We start from the raw sequence: 26102 nt of genomic DNA on the forward strand, positions 1-26102 counted from the left end.
ATGTAGTATGGAGCAATAGGAGCAAAAGTTAAGCATCCTACCATCATGTTCTCAGCATCTGACACAGGCTTGGTCCAGTACATTAAGGCAATAATAAAGACACATTTATGGTGTATAAAATTCCCTTACCTCTGTTTAGTTCTTTGCTGTATGGAAAAAGTAGTATGGTAAACCTAATTTGCAATGGTATAACTAGAGCTGTAGCACAGTGGCACTATTAAGATTACAAAAACAGCAAAAAATAACTAAATTACACCCATTGCTCTTATAGCTGCTGGTAAAGGCCTATATTTAGGTAAATTTCACAAGGTTACTGAAGCTAGATTAGATGCCTATTAAAAAAAAAAAAGAGTAAACAAAGCACAGCAAGAAATGAAGGTGGCTGGAAATGAAAGCTATGATGAAAGTGTACTTGTTAAATGACTCTCACATGTCAGAAAGTAAATTCTGCCCAGCCCTGAAGTGCTACCAGAGTGCATGGCCATACCAGGGATTTCAATTTTCAGACAGAAGCAGTGAAGCTGGCTGTCACACCTGACTATGAAAAATAACATCAATAAGCTTATGATAGAAAACTTGAGGATATGGACAGGATCAAACTACTCCTTGAAAACACAAATGGCTCAGACCAATGAAAGGACTGTGTACCTTACAGACAAGCTGTCCACTTTTTCTGATTATATCAGCTTGTCTATTTAAAAAAATATGCATTTCCAGAGGAATTTGAATTCTCCTATATCTGGTAACTATTATGGCTGTAAAATTCCCACAGAAAGCTGATAAGAATTCTACTTTCTGCATTCTGATCAAGTGCACAAAGATTAATAGAAGTAACAATTTCACTTCAAATATGCTCAAAAGTCAAGGATCCTCCTGGATTTCAGAAAATTTTTTGTATGGCCAGTATTTTATTTCTGACACAACTTGGAAAACAGAGCAGCAAAACCAAAATATATGAAGAAATACAGAACTGGCTTGGAGCACTCCATTTCAAGCCAACCCTGAGATCAAAAGGCCAAGTTTTACAGCTTGCAGGAGAATCCATGGGAAACAGAAAGTGAAGCTTCAACTGCTGCACAAACTGAATTAACTGTCTTGAATGGTTCTTCTTCCCAGGGAAAAAGATAAATGAGGAAAGGCAGAAATAGGGCAGTCAATCACACAGGAATTTGTTACAAGAGGTGGCATTTTCTCTGCCTTCAGAGATCTCCTCCTGAACGTTGAGCACTGCCACCTCCTTCAGATTACTGCCTTCATAGTATTAGAGCAGCCCACATCTTTCAGATTTATAGTTATTAAAATACAATGAGAGTTAAACTAGATCATTTATTCTACTGGTGAAACAAAACAAAACCCTCCCTCTATGCTTGTTGGGCTTTTTGAAGTGAGAGTGAAAATCTCACACAAAAAAAATCCCCAACATCTGACAATTAAAGCTTTTAGTTTAATAATATATAAAAATTGCCCTTTTGAGATGTAACTTTTGTATCCACTATTCTTAAACTAGAAAAACATTAACTGCATCTGAATATCATGATGGACAGGATGTAACAGAGAGAAAATAAATGCTGCAAGCAAAATAAAATAAGGAACCTTGATGTACTTCTTCCATGGCAATACACCAGAACTAAAAAGGAGGCTGTGACAGCTTTAAAGTGCTCTGGAGGTTTTGTACAGTCATTCATCACCACTGTACCTGCTCCATTATATTTTCTTCAAGGTTTATTTGCATATATCTAAAATGGAAATGGGGCAAGCACATATCACTCTTCTTCTTCTTCCTCTTCACTTAGATGCTGGGTATGTGTTTGGATCCAGAAGTTTCAGATGATTATTTACCCTTTAGTAAATGGTAAATAATAACAGTTACCATTATGGGCTATCCCATATCTGTGAAAAAAAGATGCACAATGATAACAACAAGGCTGATTACAGCCCTTGACATCTTCAATGTACTTTTGAAGATTAACAGGAAACTGGTAATCCAAAGAGACAAAATTCTTCCTGCTATGGTTTAGATCTTGAGTGTGTTTGCCAGAAATGCATGGGAATTATATCCTAAGCAGCAGCTACTTCTTTTTTACACAATTTATATCGAATAAACTACTTTTTAAGATGCAGAGGAAGAACTTTTCCTTTTAAAGCATATACTTTCGTCATCAGCTATTGATCTATTACTAATGGGACTCAATGTCACACAAAAAATCATTATTTTATGGTAAACTGGAGTGCATTACAATGTTATTTTACTAAGATGTCTTTAGTGCACTGTGTATCTTCCACTTCCTATTTTTCAGAAAACTTAAATGAAACCTTTTATCTCAGTAAGTTGCATTGCTAGCCACAAGTGCTGAAGCATTCTTTTGGGTATCTGCATTCCATTTCCATTTGGTGGAAAGGAAAATGATTTTGTCAACAATCCATCAGTAACATATGCTCATCCACTTCTCACTATAGATTGGAAGAAACCCTGGCACAGCAAAGGTTCTAGCAAATGCGCTATATACTGGAAAATGCTTTTCATTGATACCTTGATTTTATATAAATTATGCATGTGCAGTACTTAACCACATATGACTGCATGAAACTGAATGCAAATGAGTTATCTTGAGCAGGAGCCCACTGGGAGCATTGGCATCTGAAACATGAGCCCATCTCTGGTGCCCTCTCCTGAACTGCCTTCCCTGGGCCAGCCTTGTCCATGCAGATGGCAATCATGATGGCAAGCTTCGGCAGGTTTAGGTCTAAATCATAAATCTGTCATTAACCCTTTGTGTATTCTTGCAGAACAGACTTCCCCATCAATTAATATTCAGATAAGTTTGCGCTTTATAACTGACAGTTCTGAATTAAATTAGTATGATCTGCCTGTTTTATAGCTGTAACTAGCACAGAGACACAGCTCATCTTTGTTCTGACAGCTTTCACTGAACATCTTACACTGAAAATACTGCCTGATGAGGACTCAAGGTAGGAACGTTGTCTTCTTAGGCTTCTCTGTACTCAGTGGAGAAACAACCCTCACTCAGAAGTTTTCATACAGCAGTATCTGAAACTTTGCACTCTGAACTAGTTTCCCCTTAAGCATATTGAAAGAGAATATAATTAAAACATGAGAATACTGCATGAAAATTTTACAGAGAACAGCTATTTGTGTGTTAGTAAAGACAGTAGGAATCCTTTGGCCAAAAACCATCAAGCATGTTGTGATTTGAATCAAGATTTCAAGAGTTAATATTAATTTTTCTTTCAAGATAACTGCAATACACAACTGTTGCAGGTTTGAAATGTTGCACACAGTGTGCTAAGAGACTCAGTTTAAAAATAACAGTAAACCAAAGAAAGTGAAGTAACTTTTAATTCCCTTTTTTAAATGTGCATTTGAATTTAATACAATCTGTAAGGCACTCTCATAAGTAAAAAAAAAATTAAACATTCTTTTCCAAATAAGGACAGTTACAAGGCAATGGTATGCACATAAAATATAAACTTATCTGTAACTGATAAACAATGAAACACGAATGTTCAGGTTTTGGATACATTGCAAGGTATTGTCATTTCTGTATCATGACACTACTCAGAGTAAATATTGGCACTGTAAATGATTTCTCATCGGGGTTAGGAACTTGTATTCTCTTCATATCCCAGTAAAAAATAAACTCTTTAATAAATAAATATATAAAATAAATATATGCTATCTGGAGATGTATAAATAGGTCCATCCTGAAAAAAAGTTCCAGTTTTGACTATGTATTGTCATCTAATGTCCATCACTAAAGTAGAGCCCGTAAAACTTCACACACACGGTTCTCAGGATTTATTACTATTTTATAGTCCATTTCTTTCCATTTCTTCCAGCCATTGTCTCATCCATGTGCTGTAGATAGTTCCTTGCTAATCTACAGCCCACAGGTAATCCAGACAGAATTGTCAAGAGTTCGTTATGTTTTAAGAAGTCCCACTTCCCCCTGGTGACTGGCTACCAAACCATTCAGCAAGTCTTGAGGAAGCTGGTCCACATCCAGCTTCAAGGCTTTGTCTCCTAAATCCAGTGGTTAGAAAACAGGCTTGCCTTTCACCAAGTAGGTTCTTCACATCCAGCATCCTAGACCTCGGCAGGTTTCTCATGCTGGCATTGCCATGAAAGCGTGGCCAACAGCTCCAGTTTGCTTTTTTTGCCAAAGCTGCCTCTTTCCTCAGCTGTATCCTAACACATCTTTGTACAGTTCTGGAACTCTTTCAGGATCCACAGGCCGGGGCAAGAAATGTGTGAATTTCTGGTGTCTTTTGGACCTTGCCCCATCTCTGGGAGTACCATCTTTATTAAGTGCTACAAAGTACCTCCGTCCTGAATCTCCATGTTTGTATACATTGGATGAATAAGTGTTGTACCAGTTTTCCTCAAATTGTTCCCTGAAGATGCACTCAGAAGTTAGTTTCTCCTACAGAAAGAAAGAGAAAAGAAAAATAAGTTAAGCCGTCACTATATATTTAAAGACATGAAAAAAAAAAAATAAAAACATGCTAAAATGCTTTAGGCTTTGTGTAGCCTTACTGTTCATTTAAATGTCAACAAACCAAACCCAAGAAGAGTATGTAGATGTGACAACGAGTTTGGAAACTTGGACCTGTACACCTACAATTTTGGATCTTAAAAATGAAATACTTAACACTTGCTGTAAGAAAACATCACTTATTTATGATTTATTTAAAATTCATCTGACTTACAGGAATTAGATTATGTAGAATTCTGTCTTGGGGTATCTACTGTTCTAGAAATGAGATTTGGTAGAGGGACTCAGATGCAACCTAACAGAGCAGGAAGGAATTTACATATTTCTTTGTGGTGTGCATCACTTCTCACATTTTAAACTGGAATGACCACAACCAAAGGAAGTGGAGAAACAGAATATTTTATCTGAAGATGCTTTAAAACTTGCAAGAAGACTAGGACTGGTATTAGCCTCATAGCTTTGTAAAAATCAATTCTATTTTGTTGAAGTATCCAAGGCTACACTGTGTACTTCAAAAATACATTACACATTTCAACAGGGAAAGATGATAGTGTTTTGAAAGCTGAGATGAACTTCTTGAGGGAGTTGCATTGTGGTAGAAAGCAAACCAAAACCTAAAGATGTATGAGCTGATATGAAAGTGATACTTACAGAACCATAGAGTTCGCCCTTCTCATTCATTCCAAGGTAAAGGCCACTGTCCACACCTCTAATACTGACCAGTCCCACTGCCACACTGATGAATTCAAGGATACCTGAAAAAAAAATTACTTTAATTAATCTTGTAAACATAAAACACATAGAATCAAAAAACGCAGTTGAAAACAAGTAGAAAATGCACATGTTATAGTAAATGTGGCCTAGTTTCGCTGAGATTTCAAATACTATGTGAAAATGTACACAACGTTCACAGGAAAGCAGTCTGAGAAGCCTCATCTAAGAACATGAATCCTACACCATTTAAGAAACTTTTTTAAAATGTTGAATATGAAAGGATTTTATTCATCACTGAGACTAAAGCCATTGCTACCATGCTGTTGGAGTCTTTAATGATTGTACACTATTTGCTAAACTGCCTACTCAAATATTGGAAGATCGGCTTGAATTACCTGAAAATATACCTTACTACTTCTACAGAGTTATCTTAAAAAAACACATCCATTATTAGGTCATTTGAATGGAAATCAAAGTACAGATGGGAATTTTATATAACAGAATCTACCCACAGAAAAAGAAAAGTATTTGCCAGACATCTTATCTAGCATATGAGCCCACACCTCTTGACACAACTTGCTGTCTTTAGTGCAGGCTTTTAAAGTACATAAAATATGCTGCTTTTTTTGCTACTGTTTGGATTATAACATTATTTATATTACATTTGCCCAAAAATGTAATATATATTAATAAAGTATTTGAGACATGAGGTACTATTTGAAGCCTGAATTTGGCAAAGGTAAGCCAACATAGTTAACCAATTGATATGCACAGATTACAGCACATCCAAAACATGAAAGAAAGGGAATGTGTGAACTGGCTTTTTGGAAGTTGTTAACAATGTAAACAAAGCCTCAAAAAGACGTGCCAGAATCAGAACTAAGATATTGCTGTTCAGCAGCAAAACCACAAAACGTTTTAAAACCCCCTGAGTCTAAGGTAAGTAGTTTTAAATAGTTCAGCTGATTACAACTTTGTCTGTTTACTTTTTATCATTTCAGGACAATTTTCACTCTCAGAAAGATGGACTATCTGGACTATACAATCATTTAAAATGTTTTTAATTTTAATTGAGCTTTGGCAGGTTTCTTAGTTGTATTAACAAGCAGCAAAGAAAATAAGTCCTTTACAAACACTAAACATTAAAAACTGTATCACACCTAAATCATCCTAGTTTTCCAGTTCATGAAGCACAGAGTCCCATAAAAGATACAGAGGCATTTTGTCTTTCTGATATCATTTTCAAAGCCACCCTTTTCCGAAAGCATAATAAGCAGGTGATACAACCCACAAAGAAACCACATCAGACAAACCTGCCAAGAGTAGTGGTGGAACAAAGGTAGTACAATTCTTAAAAGCCCAGTAAATGTTAGATCTATGGCTACCTTGATTTTCCTTTAAAAGCAAAGATTTATTTCATGTTTACATGCTTTAGGAAAACTTCCTTCTGAGAACTGTTTGACTACTGCTCTTCTAGTTCTTAAAACATTCCATGTGTTATAAAAGCAATTAAGAGCCATTCCAACAGATTGCTTGGACTATGGGGACGATGATAGGAAGCTCTTTAATCACCTTTTTACGGCTGCTAAATCAATACACACCAAAGCTCACACGTAGTTGACAACAGCAGGTTTGTTTGCATGTCCAGCTTCTACGACTACTATTTAAAATTTACTCTCATATCACAGGAAATGTTTATGTTTTGGGGTTGTCTTCACCTCCTTTGGGTTTATTGACAGAGAAAGCTGAGAAGCACATTAAGCACTTCATCAAAGAGGCGTTTTTGGCTCCTCTGCTTCAGCGTTATGTCCCGTGAAGGAAGGTAGCCTAAAGCAGCCCAAGTCTATACTGTTCTATAGAGAGCCAAGAAGCTCAATGCTTCACTCCCATACCAATAGTGAGAACAAAAAGGATCAGTGTGACTCTCAGCCATTCCCACTAAACCTACCAGTCTATGCAGGTGCTTACAGACCCCCAGCACAGTCTGAGTAGTGCCTATGGCCTGACTCACCTGGGATGCACAGCCCTCCCTCACTGCCCCACCCGGGTGCAGACCCCACGGTCAAACGCCCGAGGGTGAAGCCTCTCTGTTCTGAGAGCTCATCCACCTGCCTCAGCATCACCAGCATCACACCTCCCTCCCAAGAGCAGGGCTGCTCCCGCTCAGGCACACACTGACACCCCCACCCCGACCCGCACACGCGGGGCCGTGCCGCAGCCGCCTACCGAAGAGGCTGTGGTCCTGGCGGGTGCCGCGCACGCTGCCGTCGGGCAGGATCTGCAGGTGGAAGCCGGTGCGGCAGTAGAGCTGCCGCCGCCGCAGGATGCCCTGCAAGTGCGCCAGGTCCGCCGCCGCCGCTGCTGCTGCTGCCGCCGCCGGGGCGAGGCGGTCCCCCCGCTCCGCCGGGGCGCGGCGGTCCCCGAGCAGCGCCGGGCGCTCCCCGGCGGGCGGCAGCAAGAAGTGGGCACCCACCGGCTGCCCCAGGCCGTCCAGGCCGCCCAGGAAGCCGCCCAGCTCGGCCAGCGGAGCCATGCGGGCGCGGGGCGAGCGGGCTAGGGCGCGGCGGAGAGCGGCTGCCCGCCTCTCCCGGTGGGCATGTGGAGGGGCGCGGCGGAGCCCCAAGCATGGGGAGCCGGCAGAGCCGAGCCGAGCCGAGCCGTGCTGATCCAAGCCGGGGTGAGCCAGGCGGCGGGGTGCTACTCATCAGCTTCGCGCCTGTGTATATATATACGGCGGTCCCCTGACATATGCTAATGAAGCCGCTGCGGGGAGGCCGCGTTTGAAATTGTAAACCGGCTCCCCCTCTGCTCGCACCTTCCTCTGATGTGCGGGGACGGCGGGGAGGGGGCTCCGGGCGCGCCCCCCGCGCACAGCCGGCGCTGCCGGGCGCGCACACGCGCGGCGGGGGCGGGGGCGCGGGCGCGGCCCCTGCGCGGAGGGAGCGGAGCGGCGGGAGCTGCCGGAGCATTACGTGGACAGGTGCAAGGAGAGGCAGGAGGGAAGAAGGAGAAAGGGCGTTACCTGAGGGTTAGACCTGCCCAGACACACATGAAAGAAAAAACCCGAAGATCTGACAGTTTTACTCCCTGTTTCTAAAACGCTAATAAAATGTACATGCATTACGCTTCCCTTTTATCGCTTCAACTACAAGGAGGGGAATTTCTAAAGAAATTGGCATAGTCAGGGAGGTGTTTTCCCCTCTGCAAATTCTCCCTCACGGTTAATTTATCATTAATGTGACACTAAACTGATCTATAGTATTTGGGTATTGACAGGTCTTAAAAACATACATGGACAGCCCCATCGTTTGGGATAAATATTTTCGAAAGAAAGAAAGAAAGAAAGAAAGAAAGAAAGAAAGAAAGAAAGAAAGAAAGAAAGAAAGAAAGAAAGAAAGAAAGAAAGAAAGAAAGAAAGAAAGAAAGAAAGAAAGAAAGAAAGAAAGAAAGAAAGAAAGAAAGAAAGAAAGAAAGAAAGAAAGAAAGAAAGAAAGAAAGAAAGAAAGAAAGAAAGAAAGAAAGAAAGAAAGAAAGAAAGAAAGAAAGAAAGAAAGAAAGAAAGAAAGAAAGAAAGAAAGAAAGAAAGAAAGAAAGAAAGAAAGAAAGAAAGAAAGAAAGAAAGATTGAGAGGTGGCTCATCTAATCCATCTTCTTTGGGGTTTTTCATTGGGCCCGTAGCCAAGGTCTGTGAGCATTATGAATAAGCAATATAATCTACTGAAATATCCCTGTTGTAGTTCTACAATGTTTTGAATCAGTTTGGGACTTTGTTGTCCTGTTCCAGATGAGCACATGCACTTTTTTCATCCCCAGAGTAGAATGGTTCACACAGGAAATATGTTTTGGCGGAAAACATATTCACCAATGGTAAAACAATGCTACATTAAATCTAAGAGCTTGACTTTTGCCATCTTTCCTGCTTTTTCTGTAAAGTCTAATGAATTTTAGGGTTTAAATGACATGACCTATCTCAGCATCTAAGATATGCAGTTCTTTGCCAATGTTAAAACATGGTATTAGAGTATAAAATGTAAAGATCTTTCATAGTTAGTTCTTTCAAAAGTTCAAGAGAATCACTTGGTGGTTTAAGGTTTCATTTAAACAAAAAAGTTGCAGAGAATCATGAGAGATTAGTTCTCCCGTCTTGCTTCATGGTCTTTTCAGTCACAGTCTAAATCTGAGAGATCAAATGGATTTGACTGCTTACCTTTATTTGCTATGGAGAGTATAGGGCTAATTAATTGGCAGGTGCTTTAAAGCAGGTAATGTGACACCTTTTCATCATTGCAGTCCTAAGTACTGCCCCTGTGTGCACCTGAATTATAAAAAGGCTGCTTTAAAGCAAGTGATTTACTGTGGAGGGATTTAAAACTGAAAAAATTAATGCTAAATACAATGATCAGATAAATCACCTCAGAGGAGAGCACAGGCAGACCTGTTCTGAAGGCAGTTACAGATAGATGTTATATTATTTTACCTTTCAGATAACAGGAGTCTGTCATGTGGTGGGACCCAAAAATCCACCATAATCGAGATTTCAAAGCACATCTGTGTAAACATTATCACATCAGTGTAAAACATCAACCAATGAGCTTTCTCTTTGAAGCAAATCTACTTAATTGTAGTGCTAAATCAAAGAAATAGATCAAAGTTGAATAATCTATATGGCACCTATTTCTCAAATAGCCTGTTCACTGATTACTCAAACACACCAAAAACGTTTGAAACAAACATCAAGTATTTTTATTGACATGATTGGCAGGTCAAGATCAAACTGTTCATCACAGCTGTTAAGTTGCAGGACATGCACCAGGATGGTACATGGAGGAGGTATATTGTTCTAAGCCTAAAGATGCTATCATACAGGTACGGTTTGTGGGTCCAAGCAGTACCCCCAGCCCTACAAATGGCAGAGGGGTCTACGGTTCAGATAAATGTCTGCAGTAGAGAAGGGTTGGGGTTATTTTGAAGGAAAAAAACTCTTCAGCCATCCCACACTGAAAGACCCTTATGGCTAAATCTTTCCTGTTATATAATGGAAATGCTTAAAGTAGAGCGGAATACATAACACCCATCTTTTCTGAGTGGAGTCTTTAATGTCTGGGAACTAAACCGGTTATGCTGTTTTATAAAGTACCAGAAAAGAAAAAAAAAGATAAGATTTTTTTGTGTGTGTGTTTGCACTAGTCATGTGACAGGAAAAGATAACGCTAAAGATTTTTTTTTTTTTGCACCTTCTGAAACTATACCATGGGAAGTTAAATAATTTTGAAGAGTTTTTCTACAAGAGTACATAATTCAACTTAAAGTATACAGTACAATCTAATCGACTCTACATATACTTCCTAAAGACAGCACTTTCAGTGTCATTGAACAAATATATATGTGGTCAAGTTTTTATTTCCATAGCAAGTAGTTAGGACTTCTATAGACAATATAATTACTATATATTTCCCAAGAATAGCATATAGTCATAAGCAAAACCTAGTGGCTGCCAAGGGAGTGAAGAATGTAATAGACTGAAATCTTTCATAGATAGTCTGTATAATATATGAAGAGACAGATTAATCAACATATCTATAAAACTCCTTCTAGCTATAAAACTTTAGGTCCTGCAATTTATTGCACCTTTGTTAATTTTAGAACTCCCTCACAACAGTTTTGTGCCAGCCATAAATTTCCAATGATATAATAAAATATTGGAAAGGGAGGGTTCACGAATACATGAGAAAGCAAACATTTGGTGGAACAAAAACCACAGAGTAGCACACAAAGGAATATGTCCAGCTGGACATACCTATGTATCATGGCTGGTTTCAGATTCTCCCTAGATTTGGACACAAAAATATGATTGTCTGCTTTCAGGAAGGTGAGCAGAACATGCACAGGTTATAATGAGTGCCTTTCTAAGCACTGCAAGTCTGTGTGAAAAATGTATATCCTTGTGCAGAATCCACTAGGAAGAAAAGAACAGAATCTTTCCAAGGTTCCATGCACAAGTTAGGCCACAATCTGATGACGTAAAACCCTTAAAATGCAATACATGCAGACTTTAAAAACATTGAAAGCTTCCTCTTCTGAACAGATAACAGTAGCAGCTATGGATGCATGTATACATACATACATGTATATTTATATTTAACTATTTAAGAAAACTCAGATGAGGAAAAAGCAATGATTTTTTTTCTTCCTATGGGAAGGAAGTTCTACATTTCTTACATCTTCATGCTTTGTTTTATTTCCTTAATTGAAGACAGAAATTCACGGGGCTTTTTAAGATTCATGATTTTACTGTCCATGTTTTTGTGGACACACATGAATAAACCCCTATATATGCAGAATGGAAAAGAGAAGCTATTGCAATGAGCACACATTTACATGGCTACATGCAGTGAGAACAGATTGTTTCCATACATCAATATTCAAATGCCTCATTTGGCAGCTTTTTTATTAGTCCTGTAAGTGAATCATTTGATTAAAACAACCTTAATTTATTTAAATGGCATGCTTTCTGAATCTATGCATACAAGGTGTTCAGACAGCTTATGTTTTTAGACTTGCTGCACAAATAAATTTTGCTCTTGTTCCTAAGCAAACACCTCACCAGGGAAGTTCTGCGTAAAATTACTCGGATGTAAGTAGTTGCAGATGTGAATTGGATTTTTGAAGTGAAACATATTTTAGCCTAAAGGTGTTATTGAAAAGTCAGTAAAATGTGGCTAACCAATTTCAGGGAAACACTGCGAAGATAGCCCATGGTTCATGACTATAGCTCAGGTGACTGATGAGCTCTTAACAGGTTTACTTTGGGACACCATACTGACCAAAAGTGGTTTCTCTTCCAGTCAAACCTAAAAGGTAGACTATTTGAAAAAGTTATTGTGTTGTGAATGATGTCTCCTAATGAGGCAGCAAGAACTGATAAGATCCCAAGAGCCACATTCTAGAAAATTTTCCAGACTGGATGCTTAGTCATGTACTTGCAAGAAAAGTACTCGTGTTTCAGTCATGCTAAGCATCAGAAACTGTTACTGCCTTGACTCCTAAATACTGGTCTGTATATTGGCCTTTAGTAATTTAGGACAGAGATGTAACTCAGACTTGCAGACAAGGATTTTGCCTGGGGGTCATACATACAAAGTATTTATAAAATAAAGCAGTACATTATTTAATAAAATAAACAAAACCAACAGACAAACAAAACAAAACAAACCCAAAAAACCATAATAGTTTTTAGTGGGAATAATGAAGTCAAGGGAATTACTTAATGAATGAATTGGCTTACAGTATTCTAAAATTTTGAAAGAAATGCAGTAAATCTATCATTCAGCCCAAATACCTGCAAATCCAGCCATAGCTCTGCAGTAACTCAACCTTGGCCATGTTTGCAGTTGCATCATCCAACTGTCGCTTGACAAACGTGGCCACTCTTACTCCTTGACACATATCATAACCACTGAATGTAACTGAAAATCCACGAGAGTGTCTTCAAAGGTATCAAGTTATCATTTGTGTATTTTCCTAAATCTTGTTCATAGTAATATAAAAAGTCATTAGAGATTGGGGGGGAGGGTAAGTGGCTGAAACCTGAGTGTACTTATGTAAAGCAGAAAAAGACTGACACCGTACCATTGGGGAAAAAAAAAAAAGCCATAAGGTGTGCTGTATCTTGAAATGTTTATGTGCAGTTTATAAGGTTTCAAATTAATGTAGGCGGTGATTCAGGCTGTACCATGGAAGAATGCCCTAACATGAAATGCCTGACAAGATTTATTGCCCACCAGCATCAGGTAGGGACAAAACACTATGCTCATCCGTCACAAGTGGTCTTTACCTAGCTCTTGGTTCTGCTAAGGAAGCTACCTGTCGCCAGTATTTACCAGAGGAGAGGCTGTTTACATTGTTTACAATGTTGTTTACAGGCGGCACGGTGCGGCAGGCTCCCCCGGGCGCAGGGCCGGGATTAAGGAAGGCGGCGCGGCCCGGGGCGGTGCTGAGCACCCGCGGCACCCGCAGCGAGGCGCCCGCACGGCCCTGCCCGCCCACGGCCCTGCCCCCGCGCCTCCCTCCCTGCCCGGGGGCTTTGGCTCACACCGCGCGGATCCAGGTCCGTGCCGGTTTTTGGTGTGGCCGCCTCGCGTCCCCGCCAGCTCGGCCGCTGTCCCCAGGCGGGAGGCGAGCGCAGCGCCTGAGGGCGGCCCGGCGGGGCGGGCGGGGCCTGCGGGGCCCGCTGTGTTCCCCGCCCCTTCCCGCTTCTCGCGAGGGTTCCGCCGGCTCGGGGGCTCGGCGCGCCGGGCGCTGGGGCGGAGCGGGGCCATGGCCGCCCTGCGCTCCCTGCTGCGCTGGCGCCGCCGCCTGGGGCCCGCGCCCGGCGCTCCGCCCGCCCGCCGGCTGTGGGGCAGCGGGGCTGGGGCCGGGCCGGCGGGGCCGCGGCGGTGGCGGCGGGAGCTGGGCTGGGCGGCGGCGGGGGCGGCTGTGGCCGGGCTGGCGGGGTACCGGCTGTCCGAGCGGCGGCGGGAGCCCTGCCCAGAGCCCGCGGCCGCCGGGCCGGGCGGGGCCCGGGCGCTGCTCCCCATCCCCGTGGCGGCCGCTGCCAAGGAGACGGTGACGGTAGGTGTGTGCGGGAGCCGCTCGCCGGGCCGGCACCCGGGAGGGCGCAGAGGTGACCCTGCGGGGGCCAGCCCGGGAGCTGGGCCGGGCCCGGCAGGAGCCGTCACCGGCGGGACAGACGGGCTGTCACCGCAGGCGCTGCCCCTCGCACCGTGAATCCGCTTTCCCCTCTGGTGCTCTCCTGGTCCAATCTTTCTTTAATAGCAAACGCTGGTTTGCAACTGGAACAGCACCTGGCAACGCAAACCCTGAGTTTTGATATGTACTTAGGACAGTTACCTTTCTAATATAAAATTTCCTGTAGAGCGAAAGGTTGACGCTGAAGTTGGTAAGCAGGGACAGCGTTGTGACAAATAACGGGTCAGTTGGGCTAATTCACCGAAAACACCGGTTGAGTAACCAGGGATAACAAGAAACAGGGGACGTTAACCTGGAAAATGAAGTTTCCTGTGATAAGGATGAATTCCTGCACCGCAGCCCATGTAACATATGGTAATCATAGAGTTGGGGTTTTTTTCATTTAAAGATGTCAAGAGCTGTGATTAGGCAGTTTGTCAGAGTGGCATCTGCTGAGATTGGAAGTCAGTGGTGCAAATGGCTTGCCTTCTATATGCCGAGTTTGTTTTATACTTTGAGAGCAGGACCTGCATTTTTACTTGTGCCTAAATATGAGTGTTGTTCACCCTTTTGCCCTGCATCATCAGCAGAAAGGCAGATTCTGTTGGCGGCATCCTTTATGAAGGAAAGTTTAATCTGGTGGTTTTGATTATTCTTAGTCTTGTGTCTGCAGCATGTTGCTGTGGCATAGAGGACCAAAGACAAACTGTTTAGTTTTTCAAAGTATTTTGATATGACAGAAATTTGCATTGTTTTACTTAGCCAGTCTTAATGGTCAGTTTTCTTTAAATGGAAGTATTGCTGCTGTACCTTTGAAAAGTCAATGAATTTACTTGGATGTATGATTATGAATTTTTGCACACATCACTGTAAAAGCATTGGGGTTGAAAATTAAGAACTAAGTTTATATTTTAATTAATGTAAAACTGGAAAAAAAGTATAAAATGTAATACCTACGCATACCTATTTTTGAAGACAAACACTGTCTTGAAGCACCTTGCTTCTGTATGGAAAAGAGCTCAAATTAATTTGGTTTTCTACTTCTATTGCAGAAAATTTGAACGATTAACTTGAAATATGTCCACTCAGATTGTGTAGACTACATCTGGACTGACATCTAAGAATATTAGTTTTATGTTGCAGGGTTGTTTTTTTTTTCAATAAAAATAAAATTTTGATCTAATTGATTTTCAATTGCATGTCTATGTGCTCAGGATTCCTGAAAAACATTCTTTCAGTTGAAGCTCCCTAATAATGGTGATGAAATAGCTGTGGAATTTTTGGTCTGAGGTAGTGAGTTCCTGTGCTTTTTTTATTATTGACACTTGTTCTGCAGAATGGCTTGTGGGGAAAGACCACAGTCTAAAAGCAAATCTGGACAGAGAAGTACCATGAGTAGTTTGACCATGAGCTCTATCTGTGATCCTTTTATAATTACCCTCCAGACCTATGATGAGCACCATCTTTTTCACTGCAGATTTCTAAAACATCTCCAGAGGTAGAAGAAAGGATGCAAATACTGTGTTCAAATGGTGTCGAATAGTATTCATGGTATTTTGCAATGGTATTGTATTGTGACATCCTTTGTTAGAAGGCTGAATTAGTGTTGCCTGGGTGGCAGTAACTTTTTGAGTTCTTGATTTCGAGTGCTGAGCTTTCAGCTTTAATAGTGTGTAACAGTTTAAAAAGTCTGATTAACTCTGAAAGTAGAAAATTCTGTTGTGAAAAGTCATAAAGATGTCAGTCTTACTAGGATTGAGGTTAGAGCTCTTGGATCTACTGCAGAGTGTGTTTAGAGTAATCATTGGAAAATGATAACCTGCAGCTTCTGTATAGATGAGTTTGATGGAATATGATGCATGTTTTGCTGGGATGTTTTTACAGTTTTTATCAGGTACTGGCCAGCAAATAGTGATGAGGCTCAAGTATCCTGGAATCCTCTATCCAGCTGCTTTTGGTTTTCTTCATTCCTGATGCATCAAGTCTGTCACTGTTTTCTGGGGTTTTCTAGGTTTATTTTTACCTCACTTTCCATTTCCCTAGTTCCCCATTTCTTGACAGTTGGTTGCTTTGTCCTACTACTGTCTTCTAGGATTTAGGAGCCAGGAAATTTTAAAAGGGGTTTTAGACTCCAGAACTAATAGTGATGATTACACAGATGTTGATGGGATGCCTTTTTGATCAGTTCAGAAATGAGGCACATCATTTGAGACTAACTGGAAAAAAAATGTATTTGAGACTTGTAGAGAAACAATGTGTCAAAATGGTCTTCATATCTGTCTCTGTGTTCTATGAAATTGTTACAGTATTAAACCTGATGGGCAGCAGGTGTTTATATACAGATGAGTAAGAAAATGCTGTTTGCCAAAAGTCAGGTAGGCTTTGGAATGTGTCACGACCATGGGGTCTGTGGTGTGGCAGACTCTTTGATCAGACAAAGATCATGAGATCAGTGCAAAAGCATACTTGCCTAACCAAGCATAATACTTGAGGTGTTCTGGTGGAAAGTAAGATTTGTTACAGAAGCAGGGTGAAGCTGGGCTACCTACAGGATTACCTTTTCTCAGATGCTTTCTGAGAATAACTCTGGACCCAAGGGCTCTGTATATGATTACTCGGAGTGAAATCTTGGACACTATAATAAACTGTCAGTTTTAATTCCAGGGGTTCTGCTACAAAACATTTCAGGACCAAAGTAAAATTCTGCACTCAGAGCTGCTGGTTTTGTGTCTGAAGGTTTTGGTGAGGACTGGGAGAGCTCTGTTAGCAGACAGCTCTTTTAAGGTTTAGGAGATGGTTATGCAGAGCAAGAATCTGTTTGAAAGAACTGTTATTTTGACAGAGTGGCAGAGTTCCTCAGAGGACTTAATATTTGTCTTTTTACTTCCAGAAGTAATGTGTCATTAATAAAACTTACTAAAATGGTCTTGGAAATACCAGTGATGCATCTTTGTACTCCTAAGAGAACTTTTATGTAATCATGTTGTCATTATGTAAAGGTAGTGAACTCCAGGCCTCTATTTTTGGGGGATATTCTCTGCAAATCACTTCCTTGAGAGATGATTTAGGAATTTAAAGAGGGGCAGGGAGAGACAGACATAGACTGTGTACTTCATCACATTTTTTGAAGCCACATTAATTTCCAGGAGCAGGAAGCTATATACCTCAGGTGTTTCCAAAGGCTTTTCCCGAGTATCTCAGCAGTACTGTCAAACTCCCACTTTGTGAAAATACTCGATGGGTCAAGTGTTTTCATAGCAGAACATTTCTTAAGTGCATTACATCATTTATTTCCATCTCTGTGAAATGAAGAACAAGTAAGGGAAAGTAAGAAAAAGTAAGGGAAGCTCCCCTAGGGACAAGGCTCTCCTGCCTGCTCAAAGAGGATGCTATTCCAAAAGATGCATAAGCATCACTTTTCTTAAAGCCACTTGCAGCAAATGCTATTTTGGAAGTATTGTGCATTTCATGCCATAGGGTGATTGCCAAATGCATGAAGATAGTTTGCTCTTTGGCTGATCACGTCTGGAGCTCCTTACTGAGAAGGATACTGCTTGCCACCTGTAATGAGAGCCATGCTGAAGGACAAGGAAGGTTTACCTTTTGTCATTAATTCTGTGTTCCTCACAATGTTAAAAAAGATGGTGCATGTTTGGGATGGACAGATGCAGCTACTAGTGTGTTGGTGTTGCATGCAGTGAAGCACATGAGCTGGAGCTGGATATACTGACTAAGGCTTCTTGAAGAACTGCTATAGGTGAAGTGGGTCCCCTGTGAAACTAATGCAGGGACTGACATATTAGTTACATTGTTACCCCAAGGATTTCCTGTAACAGAGTTCTATCTGAATGTGGCCCTTTTTACAGCATTTTAAACACATTCCAGCTTCCTATGCTTGTAAATACTTTAATATAATAGTGTCCTTATCTCAGTGAAGTGGGATCAGCTAACAGAATTGTTGGCTAATTCATCTAAGTAGTCTGCTGGAAAGACAACTTCAGTAAGCATCAAAACAATTTAGTCTACTTTGGGATTTTCCCACACTGGGAACCTGACAGTTAACCTTTTGGCCACCCAGCATGAAAACAGAATTGTGCTACTTTTATCTACATGGGAGCATATTAAATAAGCCTGAAGTCAAATATGAACGAAGGAAGTTGGGAACAGTGTTGCTTTGAAAACCTTTATATTTAAATAATTTGCACAGATTCTCATTGATTGAAGACAGATTACTTTGCAAACAAAAATTCAAAGAAAGTTACTCACTTGATATAAATTAAAGATTAAGCTACTGTAGCAAACATTTTTGACTGCAAGCAAAATGTACCTTTAGTAGTAAACGTTGGCTTCTTTAGCTAAATTAGACTCTCCTTTATGTCAGTTGGAAAAAGCAAGGGAACACTGATTTGGCATGGAATAAAGTTGTGAGATTTTATGGGATACTGCTGGAGTATTTTTGCCTCACATGCACACACAGAATGTATATTTTTAACTATTTGTTCTGTAGAACATTTTGCATTTTTTGTGGATATTCTCAGAATCTAGGAATTGGAGTATTATTCTGGGTTTCGACAATGGATTCTTGTAGATTACTTCTGCAGAGCTTGTAGCTCACATTTTTAATTTTCAAAAATACTGTATCTGACATTTAGGCTTATCTCTAAGAGAAAACTAGATGTTTTTTCACAGAATAAGACTTACTTATTACTGACATAATGTTATGCAAGACTCACACTTGACAAAGAACATTTCTTTTGTGTTTTTTTAATAAAAAGAGTAATGAGGTACTGCTTTATCTTCTGCACTTTACTCCCAGAGAATGTGGGTCATATTGTTGCCATTTTTTGATATTTTCAGGTAGTTCAGTGTCATAACTACTGTAAAATTTTAGCTATATCAATGTCATTGTGGGCTTGTGCCCTGTATTGGGCCTTGCATTGTGTTATGACAATGTAAAGTTATTGCATGGGTTTCACTGGAAGGCCATACAAGTTAAGTTAATTCATGTTATACCAGATTCTGAAAGGAAATGTTTCTGAGGTAAGACAGCCAGTAAAATGGAACCAGAAGTAGAGACTAGCCTGTGCGTCAAGGAACTTCAGGCAGTATATGGAGACCTTTGGTGACAGCACCAGATTTTTCGGGCATTTTGACTTGTTTCTGTTGATAGACACAGTACATGAAAGATGAACTCAAAATGGGAATGGCTTTTAAACACTGAATTTGCTTGATAAAACGTTCACTCAAGTTTTTGCTGTGAATAGAGGGAAACAATACTGAGCAGTGTCACTCTGAAGAGGTTCTGTAAGGAATGCATTCAAAGTTGATTGACTTAAAAATGTCAATTGTCTGTAACAAAAACCTTCATTTAAAGCACTATTGCTTTGTGACATGTCGTGGTATTATTACAACAAGTAGGGCTTTGAAACATGGTAGCGAGAAAGCATTATCATAAAATTTTCATTTTCATAATAAATTTGAAACTTTTGAGGGCTTTCCCAGATATTTTAGGCTATTTGTAATATGTTGGTAGCGTAGATTGACAGCAACAGCACACACAATTGAAGAATGATACTCTCCCTTCAGAGAGGTACCCTGCCAAATTACTATTTGGTCTTCAATTTAATTTTTACTCACCTTTTTTCGATAAAAAATGTTTCCCTCTCTTTCCTTTGCCCAAGTGTGATTTGTAGAAAAGTGTTGAATCTATTTAATCCATTTTAGAGAGGGCTTTGAAATATCCCTCATAGGAGAATTAGGAGTGTATATGCACAATTCTGTGTTAGGGAACAGCAGGGAAATAGGCCAAGATAATTTTTTCTTTTCAGCTGTTTTAGACACTCAAAACAGGTGCTGTGTTCTCTCTGCAGTCCTCCTGCAAGAGTAAGGCACAGGAGGATGGGGGTGAAATGTGGAGCAACAAGGCACCAGAGTTTGAGGAAGGAAGGGCAGAAGGATGATAACCATAAGTTGTTTGATTGCAACTGTTAACACTTAAAATTTTTTGAGAATAGAAAAAAGATAATTGTTTGTGAGTTCTTATAAGCTTCAGCCTTGCCTCTTTTTATTTCAAGTTGTGAAGTTGAAAGGATGGAAAGTTTGTCTACCAGCTAGATTCTTGGTCTCAGCTGTGGACTTTTTTTCCTCTATATTTCTAATAAAAAAGCAAGTCAGTGTACATGTGCAGGTAAACCAGAGATAAGCAGCTATGCCTAAGATTAACTTATAGTTAACTTCAATAGTTAACTGTAATACTTAACTGCTATTAGATTTGTGACTTCCTATGTGATGGAAATGGTCATGTCTTTTTTAATGTAACATGATACAAGATCATAGTAATAAGTAGGCATGATCGCCAAGAGGATTGGTAAACATAGCATAAAAAAATCAACCTTCATTGTTTGTTAGAGAGATGTGCTTTCATGCAAGTTTTTGAAAATACTTGCTAATGACAGATTTAGTCTGGATAAGCTCTTGAAGCTTGAAGTAGAAATTGGAAACCTAGTGAATCCTGTTCACTCCTTTACCAACAGTACCTTCCCTGAGGTTTTCAACATCTACTTTCTGTGTTCTGTTCACAGAATCATAGAATGGTCTGGAGAGGGCCTTAAAAATTATCTAGTTCCCAACCCCCCTGCCATGGACAGGGACACCTTCCACTAGACCAGGTTGCTCAGAGCCCCACCCAACGTGGCCTGGAACATTTCCAGGGAATCCACTGCTTCTCTGGGAAATCTGTGCCAGAGTTGACCACCAATCTTTTCTTCACAGTAAAGAATTTCTTCCTAGCATCTAGGCTTACTTTACCCTCTTGCAGTTTAAAGCCATTCCCCCTTGTCCCACCTCTATGTGCCCATGTAAAAAGTCCCTCTCCAGCTCTCTTGTAGACACCCTGTAGGTCCTGGTAGGATGCTCTAAGGAATTCTTGGAATCCTTCAGGCTGAGGAATTCTCTCAGTCTTTCCTCACTGGAAATGTGCCCCTTGTGTCCATGGCTACAGTAAGATTGCCCAAGATGGGCATAAATATGAAATAAATCAATCAAGAGCAATTGGTGGTGTCACTAAGATTTTCACACTTGCCTCGCTATATTATCATTTGCAAATGTTGGGGAAAGTGATGTTTTGTTGTTATGTATTGAGATTAATTTCTTAAATGAATGCCTGAAGGAGTGCAAATTGAGGTAATACTTTAGAATGTCCTGGGTTTTAATTAGAATATTTGTTACTTCCCAGTAATTATGGCTTTTATACAAGAGAAAATGTTCTGTATGATACATAAATTATTAGGCATAATAAGAGCAGTAATGCTCTGAAAAGAAATTTGGATAAAAAATATTATGATTTCCAAAGGAAGTTTTTTTTATCAGTTTGGTAATTGTGTACCTGGATTCTTCTGCAGCCAAACTTTGCTTTTATTTGGACATTTAGTTTATGGACCAGTGATCCAATGCATATTAAGCATTGGTTATGTTTATTTAAATTCATGTTGGATCAAGAGCAGAAATAAATTGTTTTGATTCTTTCAGATAAAACCATCAAGTTCAAAATGAAGTGTTTTTACTCCTTGGAATAAAATAATGCTTATGCCCATGGTTTTCCCTCACTTGAAGTAGGTGGAGCTTGCTGCTGGAACAGGTGGTATTTTCTTTTTTCATAATCTGTAAACTCCTGTGGCCTAGATTTTGAAGCAAGTAACTGTTTTCATGGGATAGATCCAGGCATCTATCTGGCTTAAAAATATCACCACCAAAAGAAAAGTTCTGTCAGAGCAGTTCCCTTATCCAGTTTGACACTTGGGAAAGTGGACATAAAGCACCGGAGCAAGGTTGTACAGGTGTTGGGCCTTTAGGTGCTCCTCTTTATGGGGGCAGGCTCTGTTCATATCAGGTTACAATGACTTTGAGCCAGAGCATGAAATATTAGCATTGCTATATAGTCAGAGGGAAACCAGATTGAAAAACGAGGCAGGAATTAAGGCTTTACTGACATGAATAAATTTTAAGCATGTCTTTAAAATTCCATGTTTGCAGCATGTTATTTTGTACTTGTAGTAGCATAGAGTCCTTAAGATGATGTTGAAATATGTGTCTGAGAACTTAGAAAATGTTTTTCTGAACATCTCAAGCAAAATATTAAGCAGTTGTACCTGAGACAGGGAGAATTTCTTGAGAGCAAAGAATCTCACCATGCTCTCTAAATATGGACAGTGATCAAAACTAAAATGATATTTGAGAGATATATTTATCTAGAGATTTCCGTGATTCTGTATGATTTATTATGACTGATTACAATTGATGATACATAGAGTGTGTGTAATAGGGCCTTGAAGCTGTTTCTTCTCTGAAAATTGACTTTGCAGAAATATTGCTGTATTACTTACATTTGTAACTTGACTGTATTCACAAGCACGTTTGTAATAGTGATAAAATAACATACGTATCAAAAGAAAATACAGATTATTAAACTTCAAATACAAGGATAATCAGTTGTGTCACTACAAGTTCTATCAAAATAACTGAGCTGTGTACTTCCCACATGAAGGCATAGTGTGAATGCCACTGGACTGCTGAAGGATCAGTGAGACCAAAATATTCAAACAGTGAGATAGGACAGAAATATTTGTTCTTGCATGTGAGTATGTTAGAAAAGAATTCCACTCCTATCTTCACTTTGTAGGTTTGGCTGTTAGACTATTTTTTCTCCCTATATTCAATTTGGTAATCATTTGAAAATTATAAAGAACATGAAGCCCTGGTTTAGAGCCACATCTCAGGCAGAAATGCAGAATATTTGTAGAGCAGTCTACTGAAAATTAAATTATTGTATCCACCTTTCTCTTCATTTTACTTTCTGTGACAGATTTGTCTGTTGAAACAAAACATTTTCACACAGGCACACATGGAGCAATGATTTCGAAAGTACTAGACACAGTCCAGAAAGAGAAATACACAATCAATTGTCTTTTGTCCTTATGGAAGGCTGGCTAAAATGTCCTAGATAAGGTATTAAGTAGTAAGACTCACCTGTAAAACTTTTTTTTTCCATGTAGAAAGTGTTTGTCCTTTTCTAAACACATTCACCTCTGATGTTTCTCTTCTACAAATCTAATTTAATCTCCAATTTACAACTAAGGCCATAAAATTTTGCTTGACTGCAGAAGTCTCACCAGTGTTTTATTTTTTAAGGTTGTTGTTTGAAAAGCCAAAGGAAAGTGAGCCCAGATCTTTGACTACTCAGTATAAAAGTGTCTTTGCTTCTAATTGCTGAACTCTGTAATCTGTTCTTGGAAGGGCTTTGGAAAAGCAATTTCTGTTTGTATTTGGGGACAGTTATCTCTTAGCCACTGCAGACATCTTCCAAGTTATGTTTGGGTTTAGATGCCTCTGAAAAATAAAGTGCATTTGTCTGTTTTCTTAGCTGTTAAAAGAAAACATAATATTGGTTAAATTGTGTGTTCCTTAGTTAGATGGAGAATTTTAGGAATGCTGTATTAAATAACAGGAATAATGAGCAGCTTGGGAGATTTCATTGATAAGATGCTGCATTCCTATTTGAACATAATGGGAGAAGTTACATATATGATTGTTCTTCCTTCTAGGAAACAGTTTGGGTTTGGCTTTTTCATCTCTGGAGGAATGTTGATACTTATATTTTCTTCAAGATAATGATTCCACAAAGAAGCTTCCTTGCCTCATTATGGTCTAAAAAGAGTTTTCAGATAGCAGTAACATATTTTCAGTTTAAGATATGGCTGTGCAACAGAAATATGTGAGAATTTAGAGCATTGATGGTTTTGTACTACCAAATTTATATTTAAATTATATTTAAATCAGCTGGATTGGAAATATATCAGAAACTCGTGACATAAACTCTCATGTGACTTTAATGCTATTTTATACTCCTGTAACTCTGGAATCAGAATTATGCTTTTCTTCAGTTCCCCCAGATATGGTAGCTTTACGCTGGTGTATATTAGGGAGGCCTATTACTGCTGCACTCTGTATTAAGAAAAAATATAGAAAAAATATTACTCTGTTATCTTCTGGAATTATCAGAAAACTGAAATAGTTTTGGCAGAATTGTTTGAAGTCTGCCTGCTGAAGTTACAATGACTTACTTGAGTTAAAGTTGCCCCTTCTTCTGTGATTCAGGAGCTGAAATTCTCTTTTTAATTTTTTTTTAAAAATTTTTTCTCTTTTTTTTGTAATTTTAAAATTTTTCCTGAGGTTGGGTAGTACCACCAATTTCAATACACAAAAATTGATGCTAAAGTTGTAGAAGACTGAAAATGATAGCAGTGAAATCCCAATTGCAGTTTCAGCTCTTACCGTAGAAAAAGACTTGGATGTGTTTGATTTATGAATTACCACTTTTATAGTTACAGTTCCTTTATGGTGAATGTGGCAATTGTAAGTCAGAACCTTTTCATAGATTGAAACTGTGTCCTTCTGTCTTTGAAGGTTACAGAAAACAGATCAGACTTCGAAGATTTACACCTTTATGCAACTCCACGGGAGCAGCGGTTTCGTAGGTTTGCCAGTCTAGAATTTGAAGGACAGCTGTACATGACTCCATATGACTTCATCCAGGCTGTTACAAGTGATGAACCCAAACGTAAGCAGGAGTTCAAAATGCTAAAACTGCTAGGGAGAATGTTGAGGGTGCATGTTATTTTCCCATTTGTTTTTGATTCCTATTTCTGTTTCTGTAGTAAAAAGGTACTTCATCTTCAGAATGTTAATTGTGTCCAAATGCACACACACAGTATCCTGTTTGTTACTAGATTGTAAATATCTTTATGCTAATTAAACATTCTTGTCTTAAAAGTTGCAAACAGCTCAACAGTCATGAAAGATGGCAAATTAATTTGTTCTATTTGCATTGACACAGTTTCTTTCTGAGCAGGCCTGTATTGCTGTAAAACTCTTGCTTCCCCTTCTGTATAGGTTCTCTGTAAGCAGGCAACATACGCATTCTCTAAAACACCTAAGCTATAACATATAACTGTGTCATGGCTTTCTAAATAACGTGCTTTGAATAAGAGTTTTAGTCCCCCAGGGGATCAACTTTCTACACTTAAACATTGCCAGTGTTAGTACTATGTGTTAATTAATGAAAAATTAACTATCAACTTTAGGTCATTTATTCTAAAATCTTTGCTTTAATTATCAAAGAGTGACTAAATAGTAAGGTGATCTCTTTCTGCTCCAGTTTGATTTCCTGTCCCTCAGGCTTGCAGTGCAATGGTAGCAGCACACAGTTTCTGGGGAATGGGAATATCTTTGCTTAGGTGTGACATGTATAATCACTTACCTTAAGTTTTCCTTTCTTCAGTCTACACCACAAAGCTACATAGAGAACAGTCAAAAGCACTGCTAAAACAGTCAGAGGAAGCTTAAAATTCTGTGCAGATGTTGGATTTTTCCCCTTTGTTCTCTTAACAGAAATGAAACAAGAGCAAAGAATGCAGCCATGGCACATCAGTGATCAAAACCTGTAACTTTTGAATAAAGATATCATCTCATTGCAACAGTGAAGATAGAAGATAAATCTTAGATGGTGAAAACTTGAAAAACTTTGAAACTCTTACCAGAAAGCAAATTCTTTTTTTTTGCTTTGCAGTTAAAAGAGAGGAAGCAGATTGCTTATCACACAAGTTAATACAAATACACATCAGCACTTTTTATCTATTTCCTCTGCTCAGACCTTCAATTCTTCCCTTTTTTGTTAGTGTGGAGTTGGGTTTCATTGTATATGGTCATGAAGCATTTGTACTATATATACTGGACATCATTAAAACATTTTGGTTTAACTCTGTTCTATGACAGTTTGATTGATACACTATATGTATGGTTTGCTGTTAAAAATATTTCCATGCTAATGAAGTTTCTGCTTCCTCCTCTCACAAAGCAAATACTCAGATTTTAAAAACCAAACCAAAAATCATTTAGCTCACAAGGACATTCTGTTTATCTCGTGGAAAAGGAGAAGAGATCTGAAGTTGGACAATCAAGCACCCTTCAGAATTCAGTGTAGCAAAGCTTGTTTCTGTTAAAATCCTTTCTGATCATCCAGTTCACCTCTGAGACCAAAAGCAAAACTAACCTGGGTGTCTTTTAGGTTTCATGGTATCAGAGATTACATGG

General features: G+C 39.4%; 2 protein-coding genes across 5 annotated transcripts in view; one reads left to right on the plus strand and one right to left on the minus strand.

Annotated features, from left to right (window-relative positions):
- Positions 1-4196: 4196 nt before the first annotated feature.
- FGF20 (fibroblast growth factor 20) lies at positions 4197-7761 on the minus strand (the record flags this gene model as incomplete). Its single annotated transcript, XM_083861960.1, has 3 exons — positions 4197-4442; positions 5166-5269; positions 7455-7761. 3 exons carry the CDS (start codon positions 7759-7761, stop codon positions 4197-4199), a joined length of 657 nt encoding a protein of 218 aa, XP_083718086.1.
- A 5783-nt stretch (positions 7762-13544) lies between these two features.
- MICU3 (mitochondrial calcium uptake family member 3) overlaps positions 13545-26102 on the plus strand; it is a gene marked incomplete at its 5' end in the record, with an annotated part of 46837 nt that continues 34279 nt past the window's right edge. For all 4 annotated transcript variants that reach the window (XM_083861920.1, XM_083861922.1, XM_083861921.1 and 1 more), the window contains 2 exons: positions 13545-13838; positions 24417-24570. In XM_083861920.1, the coding sequence (XP_083718046.1) occupies positions 13545-13838; positions 24417-24570 (448 nt within the window). The remainder of the gene's footprint in view (positions 13839-24416; positions 24571-26102) is intronic.

Source organism: Zosterops lateralis (genome assembly GCF_965231275.1).
Source record: "Zosterops lateralis genome assembly, chromosome: 5".
NCBI lineage: Eukaryota > Metazoa > Chordata > Aves > Passeriformes > Zosteropidae > Zosterops > Zosterops lateralis.